Below are 25,375 nucleotides of genomic sequence, written 5' to 3'. Positions count from 1 at the left end.
CCTTCCAAACATAATATCCTTAAACAAATTAGTGCTGCAATTAACGTTTGAATGAAGCGAGTGTGTCACCTTTAGTTCTAACCCGCAGAGATTACTCTGTTGCGGCAAGACGATCATGAATTGATTGCAGCTTGGACATCAATAAGATCAAAAAGCCTCTCTCCTAACATTTCCCAAAGAGCTCTATCCAGTAGCATCATAGGGGTGGGTGCAGTGTACACAGTAGTCGTAGTGAACTGATCGGTAGTCACGACTCTGTTTACAACACCTTTCTTGGGCTTATGGGTTCTCTTTCTCCATTTAGGCATAAGACCACTTAACTCAGTGGGATCAAGCACTTCCTCAATGTAAGCAGCCACTGTGCTGGGGGCCCCCTCAGATGAGACATAGTCTCTGTTTACAATGACAAACTGTAGACGAGAAGCTGGTGCTGAGGGTTGTGATGAGTCTATTTCGTTAGAGAGGGAAAGTGGGATAGTCATGGCGATCTGTTATAAATGGAATTTGAGGAATCTTCTGTAAGAATATGAAGCCACCTAAAAGCAAGATTAAAGCTACTTTGTAATGTGTACTGTTGTATATTCACGTTTTAATATATTTGTTGGACTACAGAAGTTAATTTAAATGATCTCAAATAAAAAATATGACTAAACCATTGGGAAAGGGTGATGATCTTAAGTTGTATGTCTATCTTTTGTGGTGCGCTCCAAAATGCAAACTCTCATCCCCTAGTACTTGCTAGTGTTTGTGTCGTAAATGGATGACTTTCAGATGATTGCATTAAACAGTGGTTGTCACTTCACAGCCTTTTCATCATTTTTTAAAGCACTCCTAATTTTTGCATTCCCTCGGATTCATCAACCCTGTTGTACTTCTCTGTTTATCATCTACATGTATGTGTGCTTGAGTTTGAGCCTATATCTTGTATCGAGGTCTCAGTCCGATATTTTATCACCGGGGTGATGTGATCCTTGGGGCTAGTGTAAGCCCCAAGACAAGCAGGTTCATGGATCTTTGCTTTGAGGGATGCTTACCTGGACTTATGGAGACCAGCCAAGAGGGTATTGCCAGAATCAGTTTATCCAGTAGGAGTCTCTTTTCAAGGATGAAACCCAAAGAGTCTGTTTTTTGCTGATACAGTTGTGGTTCCTTTAGCTGCAAGGGAGGCAAACCAAGTTTGTGTAATCTAATTTCATACATATTGAGATATAAGTAAAACCTCAGTTCAGAAGGGATGTAGGGTGACTTTGAGCTGACCTAGAGATGACAACAGACCTATTGATAATGCTGCTAAGGAATATATATATATTAACGGGCTGTAGATTGATTTTGTCCAGTAGACTGATATTGCACCTTCTCTTAGCAGCCCTCTTACTCTAGCTCAGAGATCAAAGTATCTAACCATTCTTTGAATTTAATTTTAGTAAGTAAATGTTTGGAAAATGTTCTACGGCACAGTCTTGACTGTGTAAAAACAAATAATGATAATGATGATAATTATTACCAGAGCGCTATGGAAGAGATGAACCAGCTGCATGTCTCTGTAGCAGTGGGCGAAGTTGCTTTGACAACTGCAGATTACATTTTAGAAAGCTACCAAATGCATTTAACTTTTAGGGTATATGCTCTTTTTTGTAGTACTCGTTGGATGCTCCTAGACCAGTAATTCTTCTATGCTGTCTTAGGTTAAAAGGTTCTTGCACCTGTACCTTTAAAGTCATAGTAAACATGTAAGCAGAAATGCGGTTCTCTGTCCTCACTAGTCTTTGTTCCCAACTCCGTCCCTTGCTTTCCCTATATGCATAAAATTAATTCCCTTTGCTCCCTTAGGATAAATCTTTAAAAATCTCTAGATTTCTGAGTCAGCTGACATTCTGTTGGTTTCATTTTTCCACCAGTCGTAAGATGTGTAATATTACCTTACTATTCAATGAGAGATTTACAGTTACTCTTGCATTAAGTTGTTTTCTGTTTTTGCTTTTGACGTTAGATAACTGGTGGTCCCAAGTGTGTCCAAACTACTTCTTTAAGCTGGTTGATCTCTACAAGGCTGCTGTGGTGTACCTGCTAAATGGAAGAAAGACACTGCTGATCCCTGTTCTCTTCACCAGCTACATCACTGCTGCTCTCCAGCTACTAGAGAAATTGCACAAGGTATGCTGGATTAGCTGGAGGGAGCGGGATTAGGTGTGATGAGATAAGGGATTTTACACAACTGTGAACAGAATACAGCTGCTGTACTGAAAATCAGAAAAAACCTCAGAAGGTGCCTTTGCTTTGGAACAGGTATGACTGTTCATGATTGATGTGGGTGGGTGTGGTGTGTGTTTGTGTGTGGGTGTGTGTGTGTGTGTCAGTTATATTTGCCATTTTGACACACCAGAGCACTGATTGTGTTTCCTTGTTTCTCAAAGCATGGACGGTGTCTCTGTCACGCTTGCTTGAACTTAAACAAACCCCATTGTACCCTGGCATGTCTGAAATTGGATTGACAATGGCCCTGGGAACGAGAAGAGAAACGTCTAGTGATTCAATTTAAAGTCTTTTACATTGATGCATAAAACAGTCAAATGAGAGCATCTAATTTCAGTGAGGTCATTTTCGATCTGTTTTGATACTGCAACAGCAAGTTGGCTTATTGTTTACATGTGCATTCAGGGATCATTGGCTTTCCACCTTTTGCGTCAGCCTCTTTCAACGATTTTTTTGAAACAGCCAGGGTTTAATCTCTCATCAGCCTTCAGGGGTATACAGCTTTCACTCCAGGCATAAACTTAGAATACAGCAGTACGATCTTGGAAGAATTGCTTAAAGGTGTGCAATGAGATGTAAACACACTATATAGCTTTAACTCCCTGACTCTGGGATCCCATACTGGAGAGAGACCAAAGGTACATGACATAGATTTAACAAGAGGGTTGATTTGACAAGAGGGTTGCTTGTTAAAATGGATCTTTACTGATGAACTCCTATAGAGGGCCAAGCGATGGCCTACTGTGGCTCACTTACAAATTTGAAAAAAAAGTAGGACACCTTGGTGTAAGTTCATGCTTCCCCTTGACCACCCATGTGACCTTTGGCAAATTGTGGTATGCCCGCCCTTTATTTAATTTATGTTTAGAAAATTGGGAAACAGGCGTGATTCTCTAAACCGTGTGCCAGAGTCATAAAACATTTATCCATTAAATTATTAAGGGGGGATACTTGTTATGCTATGCTCACAAAGGGTTTCACCTGGATTCCTATTGCTCCCTAGTTCTATTTTTTTCTCCCAGCTTTGTTGTCTAATGGGTTACAAGGCTTTGTTGTCTAATAGGTACCAAAGCTGCTATGCAACACAGTTCAACCTGTCTGGTTCTGTAATGGCAATTATTTTCTACAAAGGCAGGAATGGATGACCACCTATCCTCAGCTCCAGATTTGCCTATAGAAAAATGCTCTCAAAAGGTTTAGTTATCAAACATTGGTAAGACAGCTTCTACAGAAGTGTAAAACAAATGTTGGAGCTAATTCTGCATTAATGTTTTAGCCTGTATTTAAAATCATGATTTGTATATTTCACCATTGATTAAAACCATTAATTACCAGCAAGCCGTTTATAGTGTAATTAATTTTGTTATGGGTATTTTCCCGTCAGCATGGGACCCCCCTTCCCCATCAGTGGGAGCAGTATCGATCATGTCATGCTTAGAAATCAGTGGCTTTGAGGTACAGAAGGGCTCCTGTTCCAGACTGTTGTCCTCCATATGTATCTCATATTTTTATCCTAATTATGTTTTTTCATGCATTAGTTGATTAAAACCATACATGAAATATATAACAATAAATTTGTTTTCTCCACAGTCATGGCACTGCCTCCAAACTGATAGAAGAAGCATGCAGCTCAACTGCACTTCAGCTGTTTCACTTCTGACCAGTCACATCTAGAGACCTTGCATGCCTCCATATGCACACCATTATTTCTCGTGTGCAGAGGCTTGCAGAGCTAGTTTCTTGATTCAAAACAACAGTTTGCTTTTGAGTTCTCTGTTGATATTCTATTCATTTTTGTAGGGAGAATGCGTTAGCTCTTGGTTAAGTATTATCATACATTATAGCTTACACACCGTGAGATCTAAATCAATTTAAGCATCCTGTAGGGAAACTACTAAGTTTTCTGTAAACAAGTTTAGGATCATGTAAACTAATCTTGTATAGTAATTAACTTTATTTTACTTACCGTTGTAGTTACCTCTTTCTTATCGCAGGTAAACGTGAAGGCAGGACATGTTGAATACGACAAATTCTACATCCCAGAGGTTTCCAGCTTGGTGGATATCCAGGAAGATTATCTCCTATGGCTTCTAAACCAAGCAGGAATGGTGAGTACTCTTGGGTGGGAAGGGGGATCATATCAATTAATGAACAAAATGTGCACAAGTACAGATAAATATTGAACCCTACTCTGTATGCATGTGTATATATGGTATTTCTACTGCGCAACCCTGCCAAAAGGCAGCAGAGCCCTGTACACAGTCAACGATAAGCATTAAGTCAATAAGTGATAGGAAAGCTAGCTGGCTTGTGGATGGTTAATGCATTGTGATGTAGTATTCTTTAAGGAGTACGGCTTCAACTCTTTTCTACATTAAAGCAGTGTTGGCGCTCTCAGGATGGATACTGAGAAGTTGTTCCAGATCCTGAGTGCTTAAACAGAAAAGGCCTGCTGCTTTGTTTTTTCTTTTTTACACTTTAGTCTACAGTCTCTTGGTCTTATGGTGTAATGAAGTCCTGGTTCTTTGAGGGTGAGCTTGGTGTCTGGTGGTTAGTCCAAGTGATTTTGCATTGGGTGAAAGTCTGGATTCGGGGCAGTCTAGTTTCATGTGATAGGCCAGGTTAGTCTTGTTTTTTGTTTGATGTTTGTGGAAATTAACACGAATTCTGTCTCGGTTAATTGGAGCTTCATGCAAGCGCTGTTCATCTAGGTCTAGATGATGTACAGGCAGTGTTACACGTGCTGGATGTCTGAAGCAGAGAAGTCTTTCATGTAGCATTGTGTATCTTCAGCATATTTGTGAATCTTAATTCTGTTATCTGTGAGTGGAGTACCAAGCTGTTCCATGTAGAGTTTGAAGATGATAGGGACCTCCTTTTGTACTAAGTGGGCCAATGCACAACAGGTGGGTGATGGTTGTCCAGCATGTAGAGGGTCTTCAGGGACCATACACCATAATTTATTTTTCAGTTCTGCTTATGACCTCCGAAAGAAAAAAAGGCTATTGCCCCTCTGCAGGAATCTGGCTACTAGGAGGCATTTGGAGGCATTTAGGATGTTGAGGACGAACAGTTCAGGCCTGTGGTATTCGCTTTAGCAAGATACCTTATGGCGTCCTGGATCTGGCACACAAAGTGTATGCAAGCAAGCGAACAGGAACTGTCGTAATGATTATGTGGGTGGTTCCGGTTGAGTTCTCTTCTTTTTCATACTTCGTATCACATCATCCTTCGTAAATAGTTTGATTTTTAACAATGTTCTTTAAACTTTTAACTGCTGTTTTTAATTTAAATCTATTGGTATTTTTTATATTCCATGCGAAGAGTTTGAATGGAAAATTGCACTTTAACACTTAGTGGTCCATTGCTATTTTGCACATTCTTTGGGTCCAGAGATCTATCAGTTTGGGTCCACCTATGGGTACTAGAAGAATTTACCCTTTATAATAGCAGTTGCATTTTTTGTGTATTTATGATTTATGATTTAGGGACAGTAGACTACCTTGTACATATCAAATCCTGATAACTTAGTACACTATTCTTTTAGATGGGTGGCCTGTTGAGACTCTGGGTACACTGTCATGTTGGTTTCATGGGATAAGAGAGTAGCCACTGTAACATTTATACAGGCTTTGTATCCTGGGCTATGGGGAAGTGGGGAACCCGCATGATACCTTGTTTGAAATTTCGTGGACCCAACCGTATCATGGACATTGATTTGGATGGATTAATAATTTTCTATTTGTACTTTTATGATCATTGAATGAATGAAAATATGCTTATATAGCGCATGGCTACCCGGAGGCATCCCAGTGCTGCGGAGTGCGGGTCAAGGCGACGGCGGATTTATGGAAATAGCCATGTCTTGAGTTGTTTCCTGAATGACAGATGGTTGGCTTCCCTACGAATGGAGAGAGGAAGGGTATTCCAGAGTCTCGAGGCGTTGTAGGAAAGAAGTCGACCTCCTGACCGAGCCCTTCTGATTCTGGGGACCTCCGCTAGATGAAGTTGGTCTGAGCGGAGATTTCTGGTGGCTTTATAGGGTTTTATTAAGTTTTTGATGACGGGAGGGCCTTTATTATGAAGGATTTTGTGTGCGATACAGATAAAGTTTGATGATGATAGGGGACAGTATGGAACCCAGGGAATCTCAGCAGGTGAAGGGGAACTTTTGTGACCCGGAGGTACCCATGTGAACAAACTTGTGTTGGTAGGAAAGGGAGGTGAAGCAATAGTGAAGAGCATTGCCAAGGAATCGCATTTGAGACTCCCGGGTGCGTTTGAGGGTGAGATGGTTGATTATGGCAAAGGCTACTGAGAAGACACCAGTATCAGTAGTCATCTTCATCTGTGGTCTAGAGGGTATTGTTTAAAGTGTGCAGAGTATCAGTGTCTGTGCCGAAGTAAGATCCGAGGTATAACAAAAAGTGGTGAACGCCATATTTGAAAGAATCTCAGCCACTGGTGTTTACTTGGGGGCACCACCAGTCCATCTTTAGTTTGCACATCATACCACCTTAGTTTGGACCCAGCCATATGCAAATCAGGCGTGACCCTTTTCCATTGGGAACAGTCCAGCCCAGACTGCCAGGATAGGTCCTCCCTGAACCGTAACACAATCAACCAAGTCTGGTTTCGCCCTTATTAGGGCTTTTCAGTCGAGTATAGTTAGGTTCCAGAAGACAAAAGGCCCAACCCAATCAGATTCCTAGTACTTCTTAAGAAGCACTCCTCACAAATTCCACCATACTAAACTTTACTGCCATGCTGTGTGAGTGTTGTACAGTGAAAGTACTCTGAGTTACAGTGTAGTTACAGCCAGTTACAGAGTTGTGTGTTTTGGTCAAACTGTAATCTAGCTGTAGCCAGGGAAGTCAAATGCTATATGTTACCTCTGTGTTTTTTAGTCATTATACACAAATATTTTTTTATTTACATATATGTTAATATTTTCTTTTTGTCTTAATTTGCTAATTGATTTTAGAAGCATAAATATGATCAAAGCAGATACATGATTCCTTTAAATTAATCTCCCTTCTCTTCACAGAAAGTTCGACCAGCACACATGCAGGTAATTATGTTTCTTTTTAAAGTTTCATGTTCTCGTGTGCTATGCTGGTGAGTCATACTAACACAATTTTCCTTTCAGGACTCTGTGACACTCTGTTCTTACCCTTTCATCTTTGATGCTCAAGCCAAGACCAAAATGCTGCAAACAGATGCAGAGCTGCAGATGCAGGTAACATGATAAACCCTATTGAAAAGTATATTTTCTTATGTTATTGGACATTGTCAATCAACCAAGTTGACCTAAATGTAGGTCTTACTGGTCGTTTCCATCAGACTATTGCATATGCCTTTAAAAGTCTGTGCAACTGCTTTTCATCTTCTTTGATCAATGCAAATATAGGTTTACATTCAGAATAGTAGTGTCTTATATCAGCATGGTTTTATTCAAAATAGATGCTATGGCGATTCCTTTTTAGGTCTCGGCTAGCGAAGGCTGCGCTTGCGCAGTCTCGCTCGCGAGATTTAATGTTTTTTAGTATGGGGCTTGAACCCGCCCCTCTTCTCCATTGGCTGGCTTCCTAAACGGAGGCCAGCCATTGGAGGAGAGGGGCGTCTGTCCGTTTAAGCCCCGTCTTTTTCGGATTCGGGGGCGTGATTTTTACTTTCTTTCTTTACTCTGGAATGTAAACATTCCAGCCATGGGAAGAGGAGAGAGAGAGAAAAACACACCCCCCAATCCGAAAATTTGCTGCGTTTCTCCGAGGCATTCCTGCTTGACCTCGGAAAAACATGGTTAATAAGTCAGCGAGCTCCTGCGGGGTCCTGGGGTCGGTGTCAGCCATGCCGCTGTTCGCCTCCGTGCTGCTCCTGCGGGGTCCTGGGGTCTGTGTCAGCCATGACGATGTTCGCCTCCGTGCTGGTCCGCTACATGGCAGCCCGGAGTCCCGCTGGCACCTTTACTTTGAGCATGAGGCGCGCGCGGCCAATGCTTGTTTATATTAGCATGTCAGACATAATATTTGGAGTTCCGGCTTAGAGTTCACATAAAAAAAATACGTCATTGTAGATCTAACTTAATGAAGTGTTTGGCGCGCGATGTGCTAAGTTAGTATGACATGACCCCAGTCACATGCTGTGACCTGTGTGAAAATACCTGAAGATCATTTCTCGATACCAACATGTCATACCTTCAAACAAACACGATTGATTCTGCCTCTTGAGTTCACTCTCTGCGGAGCTGAAAGAATATGTATCTGAGCTACCCTTCCAACCTCCTGAGCAACGTTGGTGATTTTGAACACACTCGCACACTCTGTGGCCGTGGGCTGTAATGACGTCACCTGGATATTTTATTCTAACATAAAAACTTTGCAAAATGCTCACTTTGATACTTAAAACTTTGCAGGAAATATGCGGCTCACATTACCACGCTACCAAATACGCTAAGCGCGCGCGCCTCACTTCAATGCCCCTCCCCCACCACAGAGCGCATCTCGCAGCTTGTTTTTTTTTTTTTTACTTTGAGCGCGTGGCGCGCGAGCGGTCAGTGCTTGTTATTGTAGCATATGTGTGTGTTGTTATGTTAGTTTTTATGTGTGTTTTTCCCCCTCTAAGATAACAATTTTTCTGGCCCCTCTCACACTCTTCTTGCCTCCACCCACTAGTGGGGTTGCAAAGATGTTCTGGGCCCTGATGTGTGCACGAAAAAGGGCGCTATGGCTCCCAGAAAAACACAGAGGTATCTCCGGTGCAGTTGATTCCTCAGATTACTGGTCCTCAGTGCCTCTGCGCCTGTCGCACTAATCATAGATGAGTACATGCTCGCACCGGCTCTACTCCCATCCTCTCACAAAACACTTATACCCCCAACATCCAGCTCCCAGACCTTTATTAGAATGCTGAAAGCCCTCTTCAAGATTCTGTAAAAGCGCCTGTCCCAACTGTCGACCTGTTCGAGGCCCTCTCACTGCTCCTCCCCCAGCCCCTTCTAACGACCACTGTCTTGCCCGTCTCCCATTGTCTTTCAGAGACCCTTTTCAGACCCTCGCGATCCACCAATTAAACATGCAAGCACGACCGATCCTCCGTCACCGCACCTGAACAGAAGAACGAACAACCGAAGGAGAGGAAGAACTCGCCATGTGCGTCTATCAATTAAGAAGAGAGAAGGGGCCACCCGAAATACATTTCATAGTTTACGAGGCCTCGCACACATTAGCGGCCATGGATTTTCTGTCAGGCACTGGTGCGAGTGGGGAGGAGGATGCGGGGGGCAGAGAGGAAGCAGGCTGACTAATTGCCAAACCGAGTAAGAGAATGGGATCGGTTTTTTGGGTTTTTTTTTTTTTTTTGCATCTTTTATATAGCGCGAACTCGACCCGAAGGTATTGGAGCGCTTTACATTGCACCGTATTTACATTACACATTCAGGCACGAGGATTAAGTGATTTGCCCAGAATCACTGGATGTGGATGCGACCTCGAGGCTCGAACCCTGGTTTCCTGCACCAATGCCGGCAGCGCAGCCGACGGACCTCATCCCCTCCTGTGAAATCGATAAATATTTCAGCAGCTCGTCAGCGGTGAGGAGTGCGCGTGGCCCTCCCGGGGGAGAGGGATGGGGTGGAGCCCTCACTGGTTATGCTAAAGGGTCCCACCCCTCATCCATGCCTCCTTCTCATGTGAGCTCCAGTGTCCAGATTGGCTGCTGGCCAAATGTCCCGTATGTGGTGCGGGGCGCGGGCCTTGTGGCGCACTGCCTACCTCGATGAAACGCCATGGCCATGTAAGGATAATATTTGTGGATTACTGTGCTGTGAAAGATCTTTTTGAAGGGCGCGGGAGGTCTGTTCAATGTGTCAGATCAGACCTGGCGCTGCAGCTGGTACTGCAGAATGCAAGCCAGTGTGTGCCATGGTACGCATCTATTTATAACATGCTCGCTGGTCTGTCTCTCAGTTGTCAGTGTTATTTCTGGAGCTACAACGCAGACACCAGCGCTGTGCCCCTTTCAGGGAATATGTTGAATTTCACTGGGAGCCACCGTGTAATTAAACTGCCACACAAAACACGGTAATTATGACTACGCAGAAATAAATGCAATAGGTTTCGCATTTGAGAGAGATTAAGCTATTGACATTGTAAATAACAATGCCGTTTCTTTAAATGTTTTAAAAACAAAAACATAAACAAAAATAATGTCATGAGCAATGCCAAGAGCTCTAACTTTAACAATGCCGAGACCATTGCATTGTAAATGCTTGTTATTTTTAGAGATTGGCATGTTTTCTTTTTTTATTTTTATTTTGTGGCATATGCTTGTGCTAAAATGTTTTTTAATTAAGTGGTTGCCTTACCAAGGCTATACCGATTGGCATTGTCAATGTTTGCTCACCTTGGTAAGGATGTTTCCCCATTAAAACACAGAGAGAAACCTCCTTACACAATTTTATTATTTAGGCAGTTCTACACACGGTATCTGTTTAATACACTTCTGCTACAGTAACTGTGGAGGACAAACGTGCGTGTATATATAAGCTGTGTATCATTGCCATTCTCTAAATGAAAAATAAATAGAGAATATCAAATAAGGTGATTGCACAGTCTTTATAGACCGTTTGAAATATTAGTGCCACAAGGATGCGCTATTCCATCCAGAAGCCTGATCAGAGAGTTTAAAGGGTCCTCTGACCTTTTAAATATTATGTCTTAGACCAAAGTACATCTCTGTGTAAGAAGGCCTAATATTATGATATTAGACTGCAGCCAAATCTAAACCAAAAATATCATAGTCCATACAGTGCTTAGGTACATAACCATTTCATCAGAGGGTAATAGGATTAATTTTTTTATTTGGACTGTAGTCCAGAGATCTACTTGCACATCTGTCATCTTGAGCTTATAGACCATTTTACTGAGCCCAATATTTTCCCCTCTTTTCAACTTGTTACAAAGTTGTACAAGTCCTCACAAACAAAGCAAAGTATTGCTTGAGCAAATAGAGGGACTTGGTTCTTAGGGCCCTATTATTATGAGCTTGGCAGTCTGATGGACCACCAAACTCACAGTGGCGGTGAGGCTACCTCCACACCTGTAATACAACTGCCCAAATAACAGGTTGGGCAGTCGGACCACCATGGGAAGGCTGCTGCCGCCAGGGATCGGCGATTCCTGGCGGTCTTGCAGTGGCCTTGAGGCCGCAATATGATGGGTGGGCAGATGCTGCCCCACCAAGCAAATTACGAGTTTCCTCCCCACCTCACTTTTCACAGCGGTGAGCCCACCGTGAAAAACATGGTGTGAGGAAACATGTAGGGCTCACGTTGTGCCTCTGGACCAGGGTATGCACTTTAGCATTCCCATTGCAGTACTTTTTTCAAAGGCACCTCTGTGGGAACGCCAAAGAACTGCCCACCAGTGACTGTAAAAGTTGTGATCTGGTGGGCACGTGGGTTTGGCGGTGCAGGGGGGGTCCCGCTCCTGCATCGCCAAACTCATAATAAGGCCCTTAGTCTTTACCAGTTGATTACTCTGGTTTCGGACTGGCTCCACAACAGTATCCATCTCCCAATAGATTCCCATCCAGAAGAAGCAGGAACAAGGAAAGAAGAGTTTTCAGAAAACCTGTTCACACTCTCTGTCTGGCAGGTCAGTCAAAGGTAATTACTGATTGTCTTCAAAACAATGGTTATCCACTAATAGACTTTTTCCATGGAAAGCAGCTGTGTCTCGTGTGTGAGTGTAGTTTATGCCTTGGAAGATTGTCTGCCTCTGGGCTCAGAAGTTTCTTTACACTTATATGCTTAAATCATGGGACATCTTTTGAAATCCAGAAGATCACTTGGCTGCAGGTTGATACCCATAGCTAATTGTTTGCGTCAGTAAATTTAGTTTATGGAACTCCTTCTCTAGAAGAGCAGCATTCTGATTTCTCAAGTTCCCTGTCTCCTGGGCCAGCAGCCAATAGTAAAAGCATTGCACCCTCTTTCCAATGTTAACTTGAGGGTCTTATTCCTGAAATGTTAGCTTGGCACCTATCCATATCTTGGAAGAATACATTTCATTATGGGGGGGTAAGGTTTGCACCAGTAAACAATATCTGAAGCAATCTGGCCTTAGAAAGAAATATAAATCTCCTATGGTTACCTTTTTTACTGGTTCAACAATCCAAATGGAATCCATTAAACATTATTTGTTAACGATTGCTGCTCACTTAGACACCTACTGCCATTTTTGAAAACTAAAGTTGTGGAGCACCATTTTGGTGGTCGTCTGCATCCCGATCCTCCTGTTCATTATCCTTCCCAGTGGGATTTAAATTATCTTGGCTTTTTGAGTGCATGGCATACTTTGCCATAGATATGCTGACTTTGAAGACTGCTTTTGTGCCGGTTTGACCTCTTCCAGAAGGATTGATGAACTTCAAGCTCTTTCATTTGAAGAGTCATAAACAGTCTTCCACAATCACAAGATTATGCTTCAAATGAATCCTTCCTTTATTCTAAAGCTCCTTACCAAGGTTTCACCTAAATCAGTTTAGTATGCTTCTTGTCTTTAGCCTAGATTCATACTTCCTCAGAAGAGACAACATTGCTCAGTCAAGACATTTCTAAAGCTCGAAATGTTACATGGATAACGCAAACCCCTTCAGGCTCTCCGAACATCTGTTTCAAGCATAATGTGGTCTTTCACTTGGCCCAACGCAGTTAGTCCTACAACATTATAGCAATTGATGCTCTGCAGAAACTTTATATAACTTTCACTAAGTGCCATGTTCGTTAAGGTGGAAGAGCAAGGATTAGAAGAACCAGGATCACCACAAGGTGTTATCCTTTTCCAGTGCTGGGCATTGAGTGCCAATCTGAAAGTGGCTCCTTTGTTCCATCCAGTAAGCGACCAACCCAAGAGCCTCCATTTTGTATCTTACCAGTGTCAACGGTTACAGTACTGTCTAAGGCTTCACAAGCATTCCATCCAATAGCTGCTTGCTTTGACATTTAGATTTGCTTTTAGGCACATTTCCAGCTGTTTTTACCAACTTTCTGTTGCAAATTTAGTTGTATGTGGGTGCTCCTGTGCAAGACGGTGGTTTCCAGCCATACCAGTTCTGTTACTGACCCTAGCTTAGTCATTGAACTAAATACAGTGACACTTTTACGAAAAGAGAACGAATTTGGAAATTCTCACATTCAGCATTTCTTTCTGGATTACAAGTCCATGCACTCTTCTCTCGATTTCCATATGCTCACTTTTTTCTGTACCATTGTTCGTGTTTACTGTAAATGGAAATGCATCTAATTATATTTACTGGCCCTACACTCTTTGTAAGAAAGGCTCTAGGCATGCCCCAGTGCACCCAAAATGGTCACCTGAAAAGAACTGTGTTAACCAATTAGGTCAAACCTATCTCTGATCAGGGAATTCACCTCAGGGGAAATGTTGACTTTAGCCCACCGTAGGTCAGGTCTTCTTGACAGGGGAGGAAAAATGGGGCATTAACATGCATTCACTGCTTTGATGAAAACTAGAACAAACTGTAGGACAAGGGGATTAAAGTCACTTGAGTTCAGCAATTATTCAGTAGATCCAAGATGGTGTTCTTTTCCATAATACTTGTTCAGCATCTCTAAATCTCGAGAGGGGGTTCTATATTTTAAAGGTTGATATAGAGGAGGTTTAAACTAAATGTATAAGTTTTCTTCTTTGGTTCAGACATACCCCAGTGAAGTTCATCTGTCAAAATAAGTGAAAATAGTATGAAATAGTACTAGGTCAGTTAGCTGCTTTATCATTATGGTTGGTAACCTAGTCTGTCAAATTTCAGTTGGTAATTGTGTGATCTTCTTTATTTGTAAATATAAGTTTTAGTGTTTGCCCCAGATAAACCCTTTGTTTGGTCTTTATTGTTGTTTGTATTATGCTAATTGGTCAACATGACTGAGTCAACGTTTAAAGAATATATTGACTTTGTGTTTTGTGGTAGATTTTCAAGTCTCTTGATTCTCGTTGTGTATATATTTTTAATTTAATTTCCCCCCTGGTATTGCAGGTAGCCATCAATGGAGCTAATTTACAAAATGTCTTCATGCTTCTTACGTTGGAGCCTCTTCTAGCCAGGAATCCGTTCTTGGTTCTCCATGTCCGTAGGAGCAATCTTGTTGGCGATGCTTTGAGAGAACTAAGTATTTATTCAGACATCGACTTGAAGAAACCTTTGAAAGTAAGATATTTTCATTTATGGCATCTAAAATTGTTACCTGTTATTGTGAAGTTGCTGTTCTTTTTTTTTTTTTATCATGGTGTATTGCGTGATATCAAATCTTTTTATACCCTAAACCAGTGTTTGGGGGTGTCTCGTTGTTATTAAACAGTAGATAACAAATGCACGTTAGGGTGAGGGGTTTTCTCATTGAAAAAAATTGAGTGGTTGATTATGCATGCATGAGTAAAAAGTAAACTTCAGGAGATCAATGTACGATTAAAAAATGTTGCTTGGTTTTGAGTTGATTTATTGATATGCTTGCTTCATCGTGGAGCATTCATCATTACAAATTCGAAATGTGGATGTAGCTTTACATAATGGATGGCAGAGTAATGTGCTGAGTTCGGAATCCGAGGTGGCCTGTGCATTTTGCCTTAAGAATCAAACATGAAGCAAGACCACGTCATTTAAATAATATGCACAAGTCAAAGAAGGCAATATGCAAATGTGTTTGACTAATAAGGAGCTGGCAGTAATAGGTCGATATAAACTGTGGGGGTTTGTGCTGTGACTGTATAGTTTTGTTAACTTGATTATTGGTAATGTGGCTTGTAGGAAGTACAGTGTTTCTGTAAGCATTTGATTGATGCATGTACTTAATATAAATGACTTGTCAGCCGTAACTGTTACAGTGAGTTTGGGGAACAGCTAACTACAACTGCTGCAATATCCACCTGTGAGCATAAATAGCATTAAAGTTTCAAAAGAGCAGCCAAATCCACGGAGCTGGCATGCTTCCTGGTGCCACCTACTATAGATCTTGTAAAAGGGCAGCAGGCTGTTTACGGGCGATTTATGGAACTGCCTTTGTACATCCTAAAGCACTGATGGGTTTAGAGACAATCTGTAATCCAATTCCATTCCCCTCGCATATCCAGTGAATGAAGTTGTGTGTTCTGATTAAATACATTTTTTTATACACAACATCAGTGTCATAAGGAATTGTATGGAGATGTTGTCAGATCTCAAGTATCAGTCGACGCGTTTCTGTAAAAAAATTCCTTCTTCAAAGGCTGGGTTTTTCAAAGCAAGCAGCGTTTCCTGCCATACCTTTATTATATCTGCCACACCTTTATTATATCTGCCTTCCGATAGGCGCATAGTCTTATGGGAGAATCGTAGTGCTTAAATCTTACCACAATTGGTGCTGCATGCAAAAAGTCCCCAATGATAACCCTCCAATGGGCCCAAGATGTGCAAGGTCTCAATCCAGGACACTGCTGCCCCATAGAGGAACTCAACGAATTTCTAGCTCCATGGCCCGCTTACGATCATTGCGGTGGTGCCCACCTCCACGGCTGGGCCGCCGTATTAATATAACGCTCCAAAGTCACCCACATACATACACTTTTAAAAAGATTATGTTTCATAAGCAGTGGTCCCATCCACCGACTCTTCTACACTTCTGTTGTTGTCTGCGGACTGACTTAAAGTGCTTGCAGTATCAGTACCTATCCCTTGTGACGTTCTTTCCTTAAACCTGCTTGGTGTTTGCAACAGTCAACGCCATCTTTAGGTCAAGAATTTGTGTTACATCTGTTGTCCAGGACATTCCATGCCAAGACCTTTTCAATGATGCATATTATGTGTGGATTGTGTACTTAGACTATTAAAATAAAATTGTGATAGAACAGCACTTGTTTAGCAAGTATCGTCATGAAAACAAAAGCGATGCTATGCCGTGGCCAGAAAGATGACAAGCTAGTGTGTTCGAAAATAATCCTAATCCTTTCCTTTTTGAAAGTCTGGATTTCCAGAAGTTTGACATTTAGTTTTGGAATTGTACTTTGACCACCTGACAGTATGAGCAAGACTGTCTGGTTTACGTACGTTAAAGACTCTGTAGTTGATAATGTAAGTTGCAATTTGGTTGAGGCTTGCAGTGGGAGACTCTCAGATCAGTGATGCGGGAGGGGGTGATGTCATGTTTTCTATGTCATATTTTCTGATTTGGCGAGCAGGGTAGCCTTAAGAGAAGCAAAGATTAAATCTGGATCCCAGTTTCAAGGGGTGTTCACGTCATCAGCACAGGAGAGTCAAAGAGCTTGTATAGTGGTGTACAAGTTGGCCATGTGAAGAAAGGTTTTTGTCTTCCGTAAGCGATTCAGTTGATATCAGCTACATATGCCTCCTTGGTCTTGTGGCTCTTGTCTGAGAAGTCAGAGCTATGTAGAAGCTAAGGATCGTTGCATACTGTGACACTTTGGAAGTGACTGGAACTTCTAAGGATCATGTATGACTGTTTTTGATTGATTCTTCCATTGAGAGCATGTAATTCTGATTTTACTAGATTTAAGTTAGAATGTAGACTTCCAGGTTTAGATAAAGCTATGTCAGGATCTGACTCTAACAGTGCTATGTACCAACTACATATTTATGCAGAGTTGGGTGCTAGAAGTATATGAATGGATCTTTACTGAGTGATTGCAATGTACCCCTTGTGCATTTATAGATTTAAGAGAATGAAAGGGAGTATGGAGCTTGTGAGGCATAATTTTGAGGCGTGTTCTGTGGCTCCCAACAAGTTATTCTTGACATATTGTAAACCCCATGTTGTCTTTTCAGGTTATCTTTGATGGCGAGGAAGCTGTGGATGATGGAGGAGTGACAAAGGAATTCTTCTTGCTGCTGCTGAAAGAACTGCTGAATCCAATATATGGAATGTTTACATGCTACCCTGATTCCAACTTACTCTGGTTTTCAGATACAGTGAGTTCCAAGGACATTTATAACCACAGTAAATTTGTAAATAACATGATTGAATTGTCTTTTTGAGTTTTTGATTCTAGTTCCGGTCCATTTTCAGCTACCTTTACAAGCAGATGTTTCTGGTTTAATTATGGACTTGGCAGTGTTGGTTTTTCATGTTGCACACTAAGAGTTGAGTTGCTCAAGAGCATAGCATGACCAGTTGGAGGTCAAAGGGATAGGATACAGACATCCTAAGCAGACAGGTGCAACCTACCTGCCACGGCGGCTAGTACACTAGTTTCTGTGCTTGGTAATGTCTACATCTAAACCAAGGTTTGTCTGTAGAATCGGTCAAGAACAATTGTTTGGCTCTATCTCAAGCATGCTAACCTACTGACAAGCCGCACTATAGTGAAAAGGTGAGTTGCATCCACAATACCAAGTGCAACAACTATATTGTTAGGCAGAGTTGTGACATAAGAATTGACCCCCTTCTTAATCGAGGAATGTGTGCAAGATGGAGGTCTGCACCGCTGTGCAGGCATGTTTTTGTTTTAAACAATAGAGTGCAGATGGCACGAAGTATAGAATCTGCAGAGGGGGCAGTTGACTGGGGCAGGTGGAAAATAACAAGAGATGGCACCAGTTGAACAGAACTGCTATGTTGCTCCTCAGATTGGCAGACGGCAGTACCAAGTGTAGATCTTGCACAGGCAGTACTGAAGGGAACACGATCACAACACTGTAGCAGACAAACAGTTAAGCTCATGTACAACACGGACTGCACCTTTCAGTGCTAAACCAGGCAATGTAAAAGAGTTACTCAAACAATTGTACTAAATGCTAAGTGTACTCTAAAAAAGAAATAATTCCCTGATTCCTGCATGTGTGTGGCACAGGCACAGTTTTAAAGCATGCACTCCCAAAGAAAACAAAAATGTGGAAACAGACATTCTCTTTACCTCAGGAAACAAATCAAAGCGACCCGAAGCAACAAGCTTCTTAATTGGCAGACGCTAGTAGAAGAACCTTAATTGGATCTAGGGAGGCCTTATGTAGAAAAGTGAGCAGTAGTTGGCAATATTTTTTTACACACAAGTACCCAAGCAGAAGCTTGCCAGAAATGTATATGCACATCCACTATGTCATATATTCAAATCAATAATTCACATTTGATTAGTGTCTTGGGTGCTCTCACACCACATGAATGCCTCCTCGGAATCTCTCACTACGACCGGGCCCTCATCTCTCCAATCATAAATTTATGCTAAACACAGCGCCCAACCCTGAGGTCGGCGCCTCCTCCACAGGTCAGCGCCCAGTGCAGCCGCACCATTCGCACTGCCCTAAAGCCGGCCCTGAGTCCATGAATAGTGGCTTGGAATGCATTTCCAGTGGCCCCTTTCGGTCTTTTAGTTTTGTTTTTATATGTTTACTTTCCTTTGTTCTCAGGTAGGGAACAATCTACCTGCCAAAAGGGGGCATTCTTCAGCCACTCACGCCAGTCATATGTTTCCGCGTTGAACAGTTGTTGCAATAATGGATTTTCCATACCCAACTCCACTGGCTGCAGTAAATGTGAGAGTCTGCCAACTGCAATTTATATTTTTGTATTTAAACCTCTTCCTTGCCCTTGGGGTTTATTGTGCTCACATGCAGACTAATGATGGTTTGGAGGCACCCACTCTCTACAGGGCTTGAAAAATCATAAAATTGTTTCTAGACCTGCGGGTCTTGTAACTTTATTAATCTACTCTACCTAATGTAACTTGACCCGTGAACTGGTCTCAAATTATGTGATCCCAGGCAAATATTTTGTCTTATGGAGTCGCCTTTTTCTTTATTATCATGTAAGACCGCACCTTCTAATATGCAAGTTCACTATTTCTGCTGTACAAAAAAACTCTTTATTTACTAGACTAAGGGCCAGATGTAAGTAAAATCAATTTTGCGAATCCTTAATAGCGAATTTTACCGATTCGCTATTAAGGAGGTAGGAATCGCCAAAATATTAGCGATTCCTTAATAGCGAATCGCAAATTGAGATTCGCTAATAAGGAATACCTACCCATTCATTCCTATGGGCTAGGAGGCCCATAGGAACGAATGGGAAGACATTCACAATTTGCGATTCGCCAATAGAGAATCACAAATTGCTGGCGCAATTTCAAGGGTGCAAGGGTTCCAAAAGGACACCCTGTTGCACCCCTGAAATATGCATGTGTGCACATACATGCTCTAAGGGCATGAATGTGTGCCACATGGCACTTTTAAAAAAGCAAAAAAGTGTTTTTTTTTAAAGGAAATCGCTAATTACCACCAACTTGAAGTTGGTGGTAATTAGCGATTCCTTAAGGCTAAAGTGCACTTTCTTTTGTGCTACTTACATTGCATTTAAGGAATCGCAATTTGCGATTCCTTAAATGCAGTTGCAAAATAGGGAATCGCAATTTCTGCGATTCCTTATTTTGCGAGTAGGTTTAATCTTACCTACATTGCACAAAGCCAAATTGCGATCGCAAAGGCCGAAATTCTGCGAATTTCGGTATTTGCGATCGCTATTTGGCTTCCTACATCTGGCTCTATATGTTTACTCCATGTATAATAATTGACCCCATATATAGGGTACACATGATTCCTTGCTTGCTTGTTAGCTCACTAATAGCATTGTCATGTGGGCAGGAGCAGTAATAATTCCCAGTTCATGTTTAAAAACTCACTTTTCATAAATATATTACCAAAGCATGATGTGGTAGTGCATTGTCATTTACAGATAGCATATTTTCCGTTGAAAAGGCCACAAAACGTTCCCACTAACATGTAGTTAATAGCGCATAAACATTTATGGGAAATTGGTTTCAGCAAAGATATTTTAAATTTACACATCACCAAGTGAAGTGTTCTAATTTGTTTTAAAACTATAAAACATTTTTTTATCACAAGATTACAAAAATGGGTCTTCGATAACTAATGAAATATATTTGAAATGTTTGAACAGTTCACTTAGCTATTTCAGTGTTGTGTTAAAAAAAAGCCTGATATCTTAGACTTTCATTTAACATGCTTTGCACAGGTCAATGTGACGGAGCAGCCTGTCTATCAAACTCCTGGCCCACATGCCTCATTTATAGATGGGCAGACCTTAAGCATTCAGTCAACAGAGCCCCTGTTGGCATTACAGTGGCTGTACTATTTAGGGTGGACGTTGTAATGTCCTTTTTCTTTTGTTCATCACTACCAGGTAAAACGTGGTGCTGAGGTACAGAATAAAAACATTACCGCCACATCCTAGAAGATCATTTCCAGGATGTGTGGGTCATTGGTTTGTTTTTTTAGAAACAAACTCCTGCTTTGGGAGTTTTTCTGAAAAGTAAAAATGTTCAAACATTTGGTGGGTGACCTTCAAAAGTGCATATCTCAACTTATATTTGTTTCAGTTGGATAGTGTTTTGATGGGGTAGATATCAGTTTCCCTACTTCTATTTTGCCCTGATACTGTGATGGGCATTTATTCTAGCTACAGACGCTATTTGTATTGCCATTACATTTCCAAAAACATTTAATCTTGGTCTGTACATGTCTTTCTATATCAATTATGACTGGGCCTATGTTTTTTTTGCATTGGCACAGACGTTTTCTTGATGTAGACCTGCTTGTTTCACCATGTAGTTCTAAACAGCAGCTCCCATATCTCACTGTTTTTATTTTGGTAGCATAGCAGGGAGAGCTTTTAAGACGGATACATACAGTCATGCATACGTTAATACAAATCCTTTTATACTCATGAGCAAATCAGTCTTCATAATTTCAATTTCAACCCACCTCTCCGGATCTTTGTGGAGCTTTGTAGCTAATATAAAGATGTTATGGTGAAATACTACACATTGTTTTTGAAAGATTTTCAGATTCTGTAATTTCCAGCACTTTTGACCTAGCTTGATTGATCTTGAAACCAGAGACACCGTAGAAGAGATTAAGATCTTTGCTTATAGGCTGAAGCATGGACTGGGTATCACACAAAATACAAATACTACCTGTGAAGAAAGACAATGTGTGCTCTCTTAGTGGCCACTAATGACCATAAGTTGTGTTGTTCTTAGTAATTTCTAGGGCAAAGGGTTCCATTGGTAGAGGACAGATTAACAAAGAATGCAAATATTCTTGATGCCCAACTCCTTTGAATGACTGTGCAGAGTCCACTGTTTGTGCTTATGTTATCTGGTGAGATTGCGAAGTTTGTGAGCGATATAGATTTATCTTTAAAATATTCTATCAGTATTTCCAGAACCTTTGGAGGACTGACCATTAAACAGTAGTTATTTCATTTCCAAAGCCTCGCCATCTGATATTCATCTAGGCAAAGTTATTTCATGAGGTGGATTTGCTCGTGTTCTGTGAAGGATTTCATCCATGTTACCGATTGTGTGACAGTCTCAAATAGTTACTGGGAGGCAAAGGATAAAACACTTCTGACGTATACCTTTTAAGCATTGAAATAGAACCTGAACTCTCCTGAACTCTCTTACCTTGGGTTGCATCCGTCATTAGACATCCATAGACTGTGAACTTGCTCTACTCCATTATATCTAAACTATCAGCTTTTTAAGTATTGTTTTAAGATTGACCCTAATGTATTTTGTGATTGATCTTCAATAAGCATATGAAGTTCCATATTATTAATTGCTTCTTCCTTGGATGTATGCAGACCTTGTCACTGTACCATTGTGCTTAAAGATCACATTGAATGGAAAGCCCAATTTGTAAAGTTGTTCTATTGAACTTTTGGTGAATATTCACTTCTTTCTGCATCTGCCCAGTTTAATACATGAAACGTCCTGCAAAACTGGGTCCTATTGCTAAAGTCTCTTCTAGGACCTCTTATGAAAGATCTTGTGTCATTTAAATTGTGGAAAATTCTCTGTCTTAACGGTCTCACTTGATCTTTATTTTATCAACAACATGGACAATGTTATTGATATAAGCCTTAAGATTTAAAAAGCAGATTCTCCCTGCTTTTCATATATGCCAGCCTTTTAATCTTCCCGTATTTGTTTCTTTGTAGCAGTTTTACATAGTTGTTAGAAATGGCCACTATAGAGATGTGTACAGCATTCATTCCGTGCTGTATGGCAACACAATTTTTATCCAGTTCCGCAAACCTTAATGTAATTCCAGGGTCTGATGTGAGCACTGTGATTTTTCATGTAATATTAAGAATAACATTCTATACGTTTACCGTGGTTAGTATCATGTGGCTCTATTCGTTATTATTCACATCTACTACACATAATTTAGGTCCTGTTATGCCAGTATATTAAGATTGTCACTTGGGATTCTGTGATCGCAGAAGAGTTTCTATGCCAGTGGAAGGCCTCATTTCCCTCAGTCTTCGGGAGAGAGCCCTTGTCGAAGACTGATATCTTGTCTTTCTGTCTTTTTCCCAGGGAAACCTTGTGACAAGAGTTAAATAAGGCCTTTGGGTTCTTTCTACAGGAATCTGTCATTTCAAAATAAGAATTAGATTACATTAGATACATCTAGGGTAATTGGGTATGAGGTAAAGGAGAGATGCATATAGTATGGATTTGATGTTCGCTGAGATTGCAATAACTTTGATCACTCAAAATGAAGTGGCTCCTTCCGAGACTAGACCCTTCTTAAAGATGGCCACACTCTTCATTGTAGGCCTACATTTATTTATATGACCGTTTCTCTGCCTTTGACCAGAGCCAACAAAAAAGGCTGTTGTTCTTCCAAGAGGTAGGTGGCCAACTCTCTTGCCGTCAACGAGCCTGCGTCTAAGCTTGCATTATTATAACTTAAAATATCTACTTCATGTTTTATTCATTATGCAAGATCTGGAACTTTTCAGCAGTTGTGTCAGTTGTAACAGGTCAATAATTCACCTTTCCTGGGGCGCGGCGCCAGCAACATGACCGAGTATTCAATTTTCTTGCTTTATTTCGATTTTGGATGCAAATCATAAAAGCGTACAATAAAATAATCATTCATAAGAAACATACAATGAGAAATACCAATCTTAAAAACATAATATTTACAAGTTAATAAAAAAATGTATACCCCACCTCACCTATTATGAGGAATCTGAAAGGGCATATACACGGCAATTATTTGATTCTTGGTTAAAACGATTCACAACCAACAAAATACATCCATTAAAGTTAAAATGACATTGGGTGATCTCCGTACCATGTTAGTCTAAATTCCTACGATAACGGACAATACATTTCAGAAAACTAACTATTATAAATACCAACTGTTCACCCTCCAGCATCTGTAAGTAAAGTAAGGCTGGGCGGCATTGTCTATAACCAATACGCCTCAGAAACGGAATAAGCCATTTTTTTCTTGGTTCTGTATAGAATTTACAAAAAAGAATAGTATGCAGAGTCGATTGTGGAGAGATGTCATCACAGGGACAGGAAGAAAGTACCTTAGCCCAGTTATTTCGCACTGGAAATGTAACCATTCGATGAAAAATTCATCCTAAATCTTACCAATAGGTAACGCTCGTAACTCGTGATATTTAAAGTAAGGTACGGCTGTATTGTAGGCACCAGTTGTACCATTAAACTGTGGGCAACAGGTTTGGCAATTTCGCTCATCAGTCTCAGCTCCTCCAAATGGGCAAGACCTTTATTTTTTAGAGCTTCCTCAAAACCTCACGTATTGAGGAGGGATTATGATAATATTTATCCCAACCCAGGTCGTGAAAGAAGCTTGCAATGTACCACAGCCACCTGGACCTACGAACATTATCCATGGTTAGACAATCAGACAAAATAGACTGAGAGAGGGTTGCTTTGTCTGAAGGCCAAATCCTACGCCATAATTAAAGTGGTTCAACTTTGGCTAGGTCCGTCACATGAACTAGACCCAGCTCTGTATGACAAGCGATGGTACCCGCGCTCCCAGGAACTGCAAGAAGAAACCTCAGAAACGAATTTTCAACTTTCTGAATGGTATCTATACCCACAGAGCCCCAAAGACCCGCCCCATACAAAGCCACAGATAAACATTTAGCTTTATAGATCGCAATAATTTCAGGGGGAGCTCTATTTCCCAACTTCCTGGTGAAATTGGCAAGGGCTGTAGTTGTTCTTAAAAAAATAAGTTTTCTTGTTTCTACAGCCGATTTCCAGGATAGTTTGTGATCTATTGTTATGCCTAGATAGGAATATTTTTGCGTGGTAGCTATTTTTTCTTGGTTCAGATAAATACCCCTCGTTTTACTTGTTCTTTTGTGGCAAGAACTTGCCCTCATGACAAAGGTTTTACTGATATTTATCTTCAGGTCGAGGCTTGCCATAAATGTGGAATATCTATTCAGATTCTTTTGAAGTTCATGGGGGGTACGGGCTAAAATAACGGTGTTGTCTGCATAAAGGAGTGCAGGTATTGGACGGTTGTTCACCATTGGGAGATCCTGAGAACCCTTCAACATCTCTCTTTCCAGCCCATTAGTATACAGGGTAAAGCGGAAAGGGGCCAGGACACACCCTTGCCTAACCCCTTTTTCTACTGGGAAATCTTCCGTCAACTCCCCCCCCCCCCACCCCATAGCGCACTCTTGCAGTGGCATTTGCGTAAAGTTCCCTCATAAACTTGACCACGTTCAGTGGAGCCCCCATATCAGCCAATAGAGCCCAAAGTTTGGAATGGGAGACGCAATCAAATGCGGCTGATAAATCCACATAGACCATATACAGGTCTCCTCTTTTGATATAGACATATTTGTCTATCAAAAGTGAAAAGTTTAGAGCCTGTTCAATGGTCCCCAGGCCCTGGCGAAACCCGTACTGTAGATCTGAAATAATCCTGCCATCATCCGCCCAATCTTGTAGTTGCTCTAAAATGACTCGTCCTGCCAGCTTTCCCAGGGAGTCTAAGAGAGAGATTGGACGATAGCAGGTTACTGACTCTCGATCACCTTTTTTAAAGATGGGAACTAGTCATGATTTTGACCATGAAGCTAGCAAACCTATGTTACAGGATGCATTCAGGACTCTAGTTAGGAGGGGAATCCAGAGGTCCATTTGAGCTTTGAATAGATCGATAGGCACGCCATCAGGGCCCGGTGCCTTTCCATTTTTACTTGCACTCAGAGCCTGGGCAGTTTGTTTCAATGAGAACTGTAGGT

The 25,375-nt window shown here is 41.2% G+C and overlaps 1 protein-coding gene across 5 annotated transcripts in view; it reads left to right on the top strand.

The window, feature by feature from the left end:
* HERC3 (HECT and RLD domain containing E3 ubiquitin protein ligase 3) overlaps positions 1-25,375 on the top strand; it is a 517,835-nt gene that overhangs the window by 383,937 nt on the left and 108,523 nt on the right. For all 5 annotated transcript variants that reach the window (XM_085635502.1, XM_085635530.1, XM_085635520.1 and 2 more), the window contains 6 exons: positions 1,991-2,154; positions 4,248-4,361; positions 7,301-7,324; positions 7,403-7,492; positions 14,311-14,481; positions 17,089-17,232. In XM_085635502.1, the coding sequence (XP_085491628.1) occupies positions 1,991-2,154; positions 4,248-4,361; positions 7,301-7,324; positions 7,403-7,492; positions 14,311-14,481; positions 17,089-17,232 (707 nt within the window). The remainder of the gene's footprint in view (positions 1-1,990; positions 2,155-4,247; positions 4,362-7,300; positions 7,325-7,402; positions 7,493-14,310; positions 14,482-17,088; positions 17,233-25,375) is intronic.

Source organism: Triturus cristatus, chromosome 2_1 (genome assembly GCF_964204655.1).
Source record: "Triturus cristatus chromosome 2_1, aTriCri1.1, whole genome shotgun sequence".
NCBI lineage: Eukaryota > Metazoa > Chordata > Amphibia > Caudata > Salamandridae > Triturus > Triturus cristatus.
Note: the sequence above shows the minus strand (reverse complement) of the source record. Positions and strands in the feature narration are given on the sequence as shown.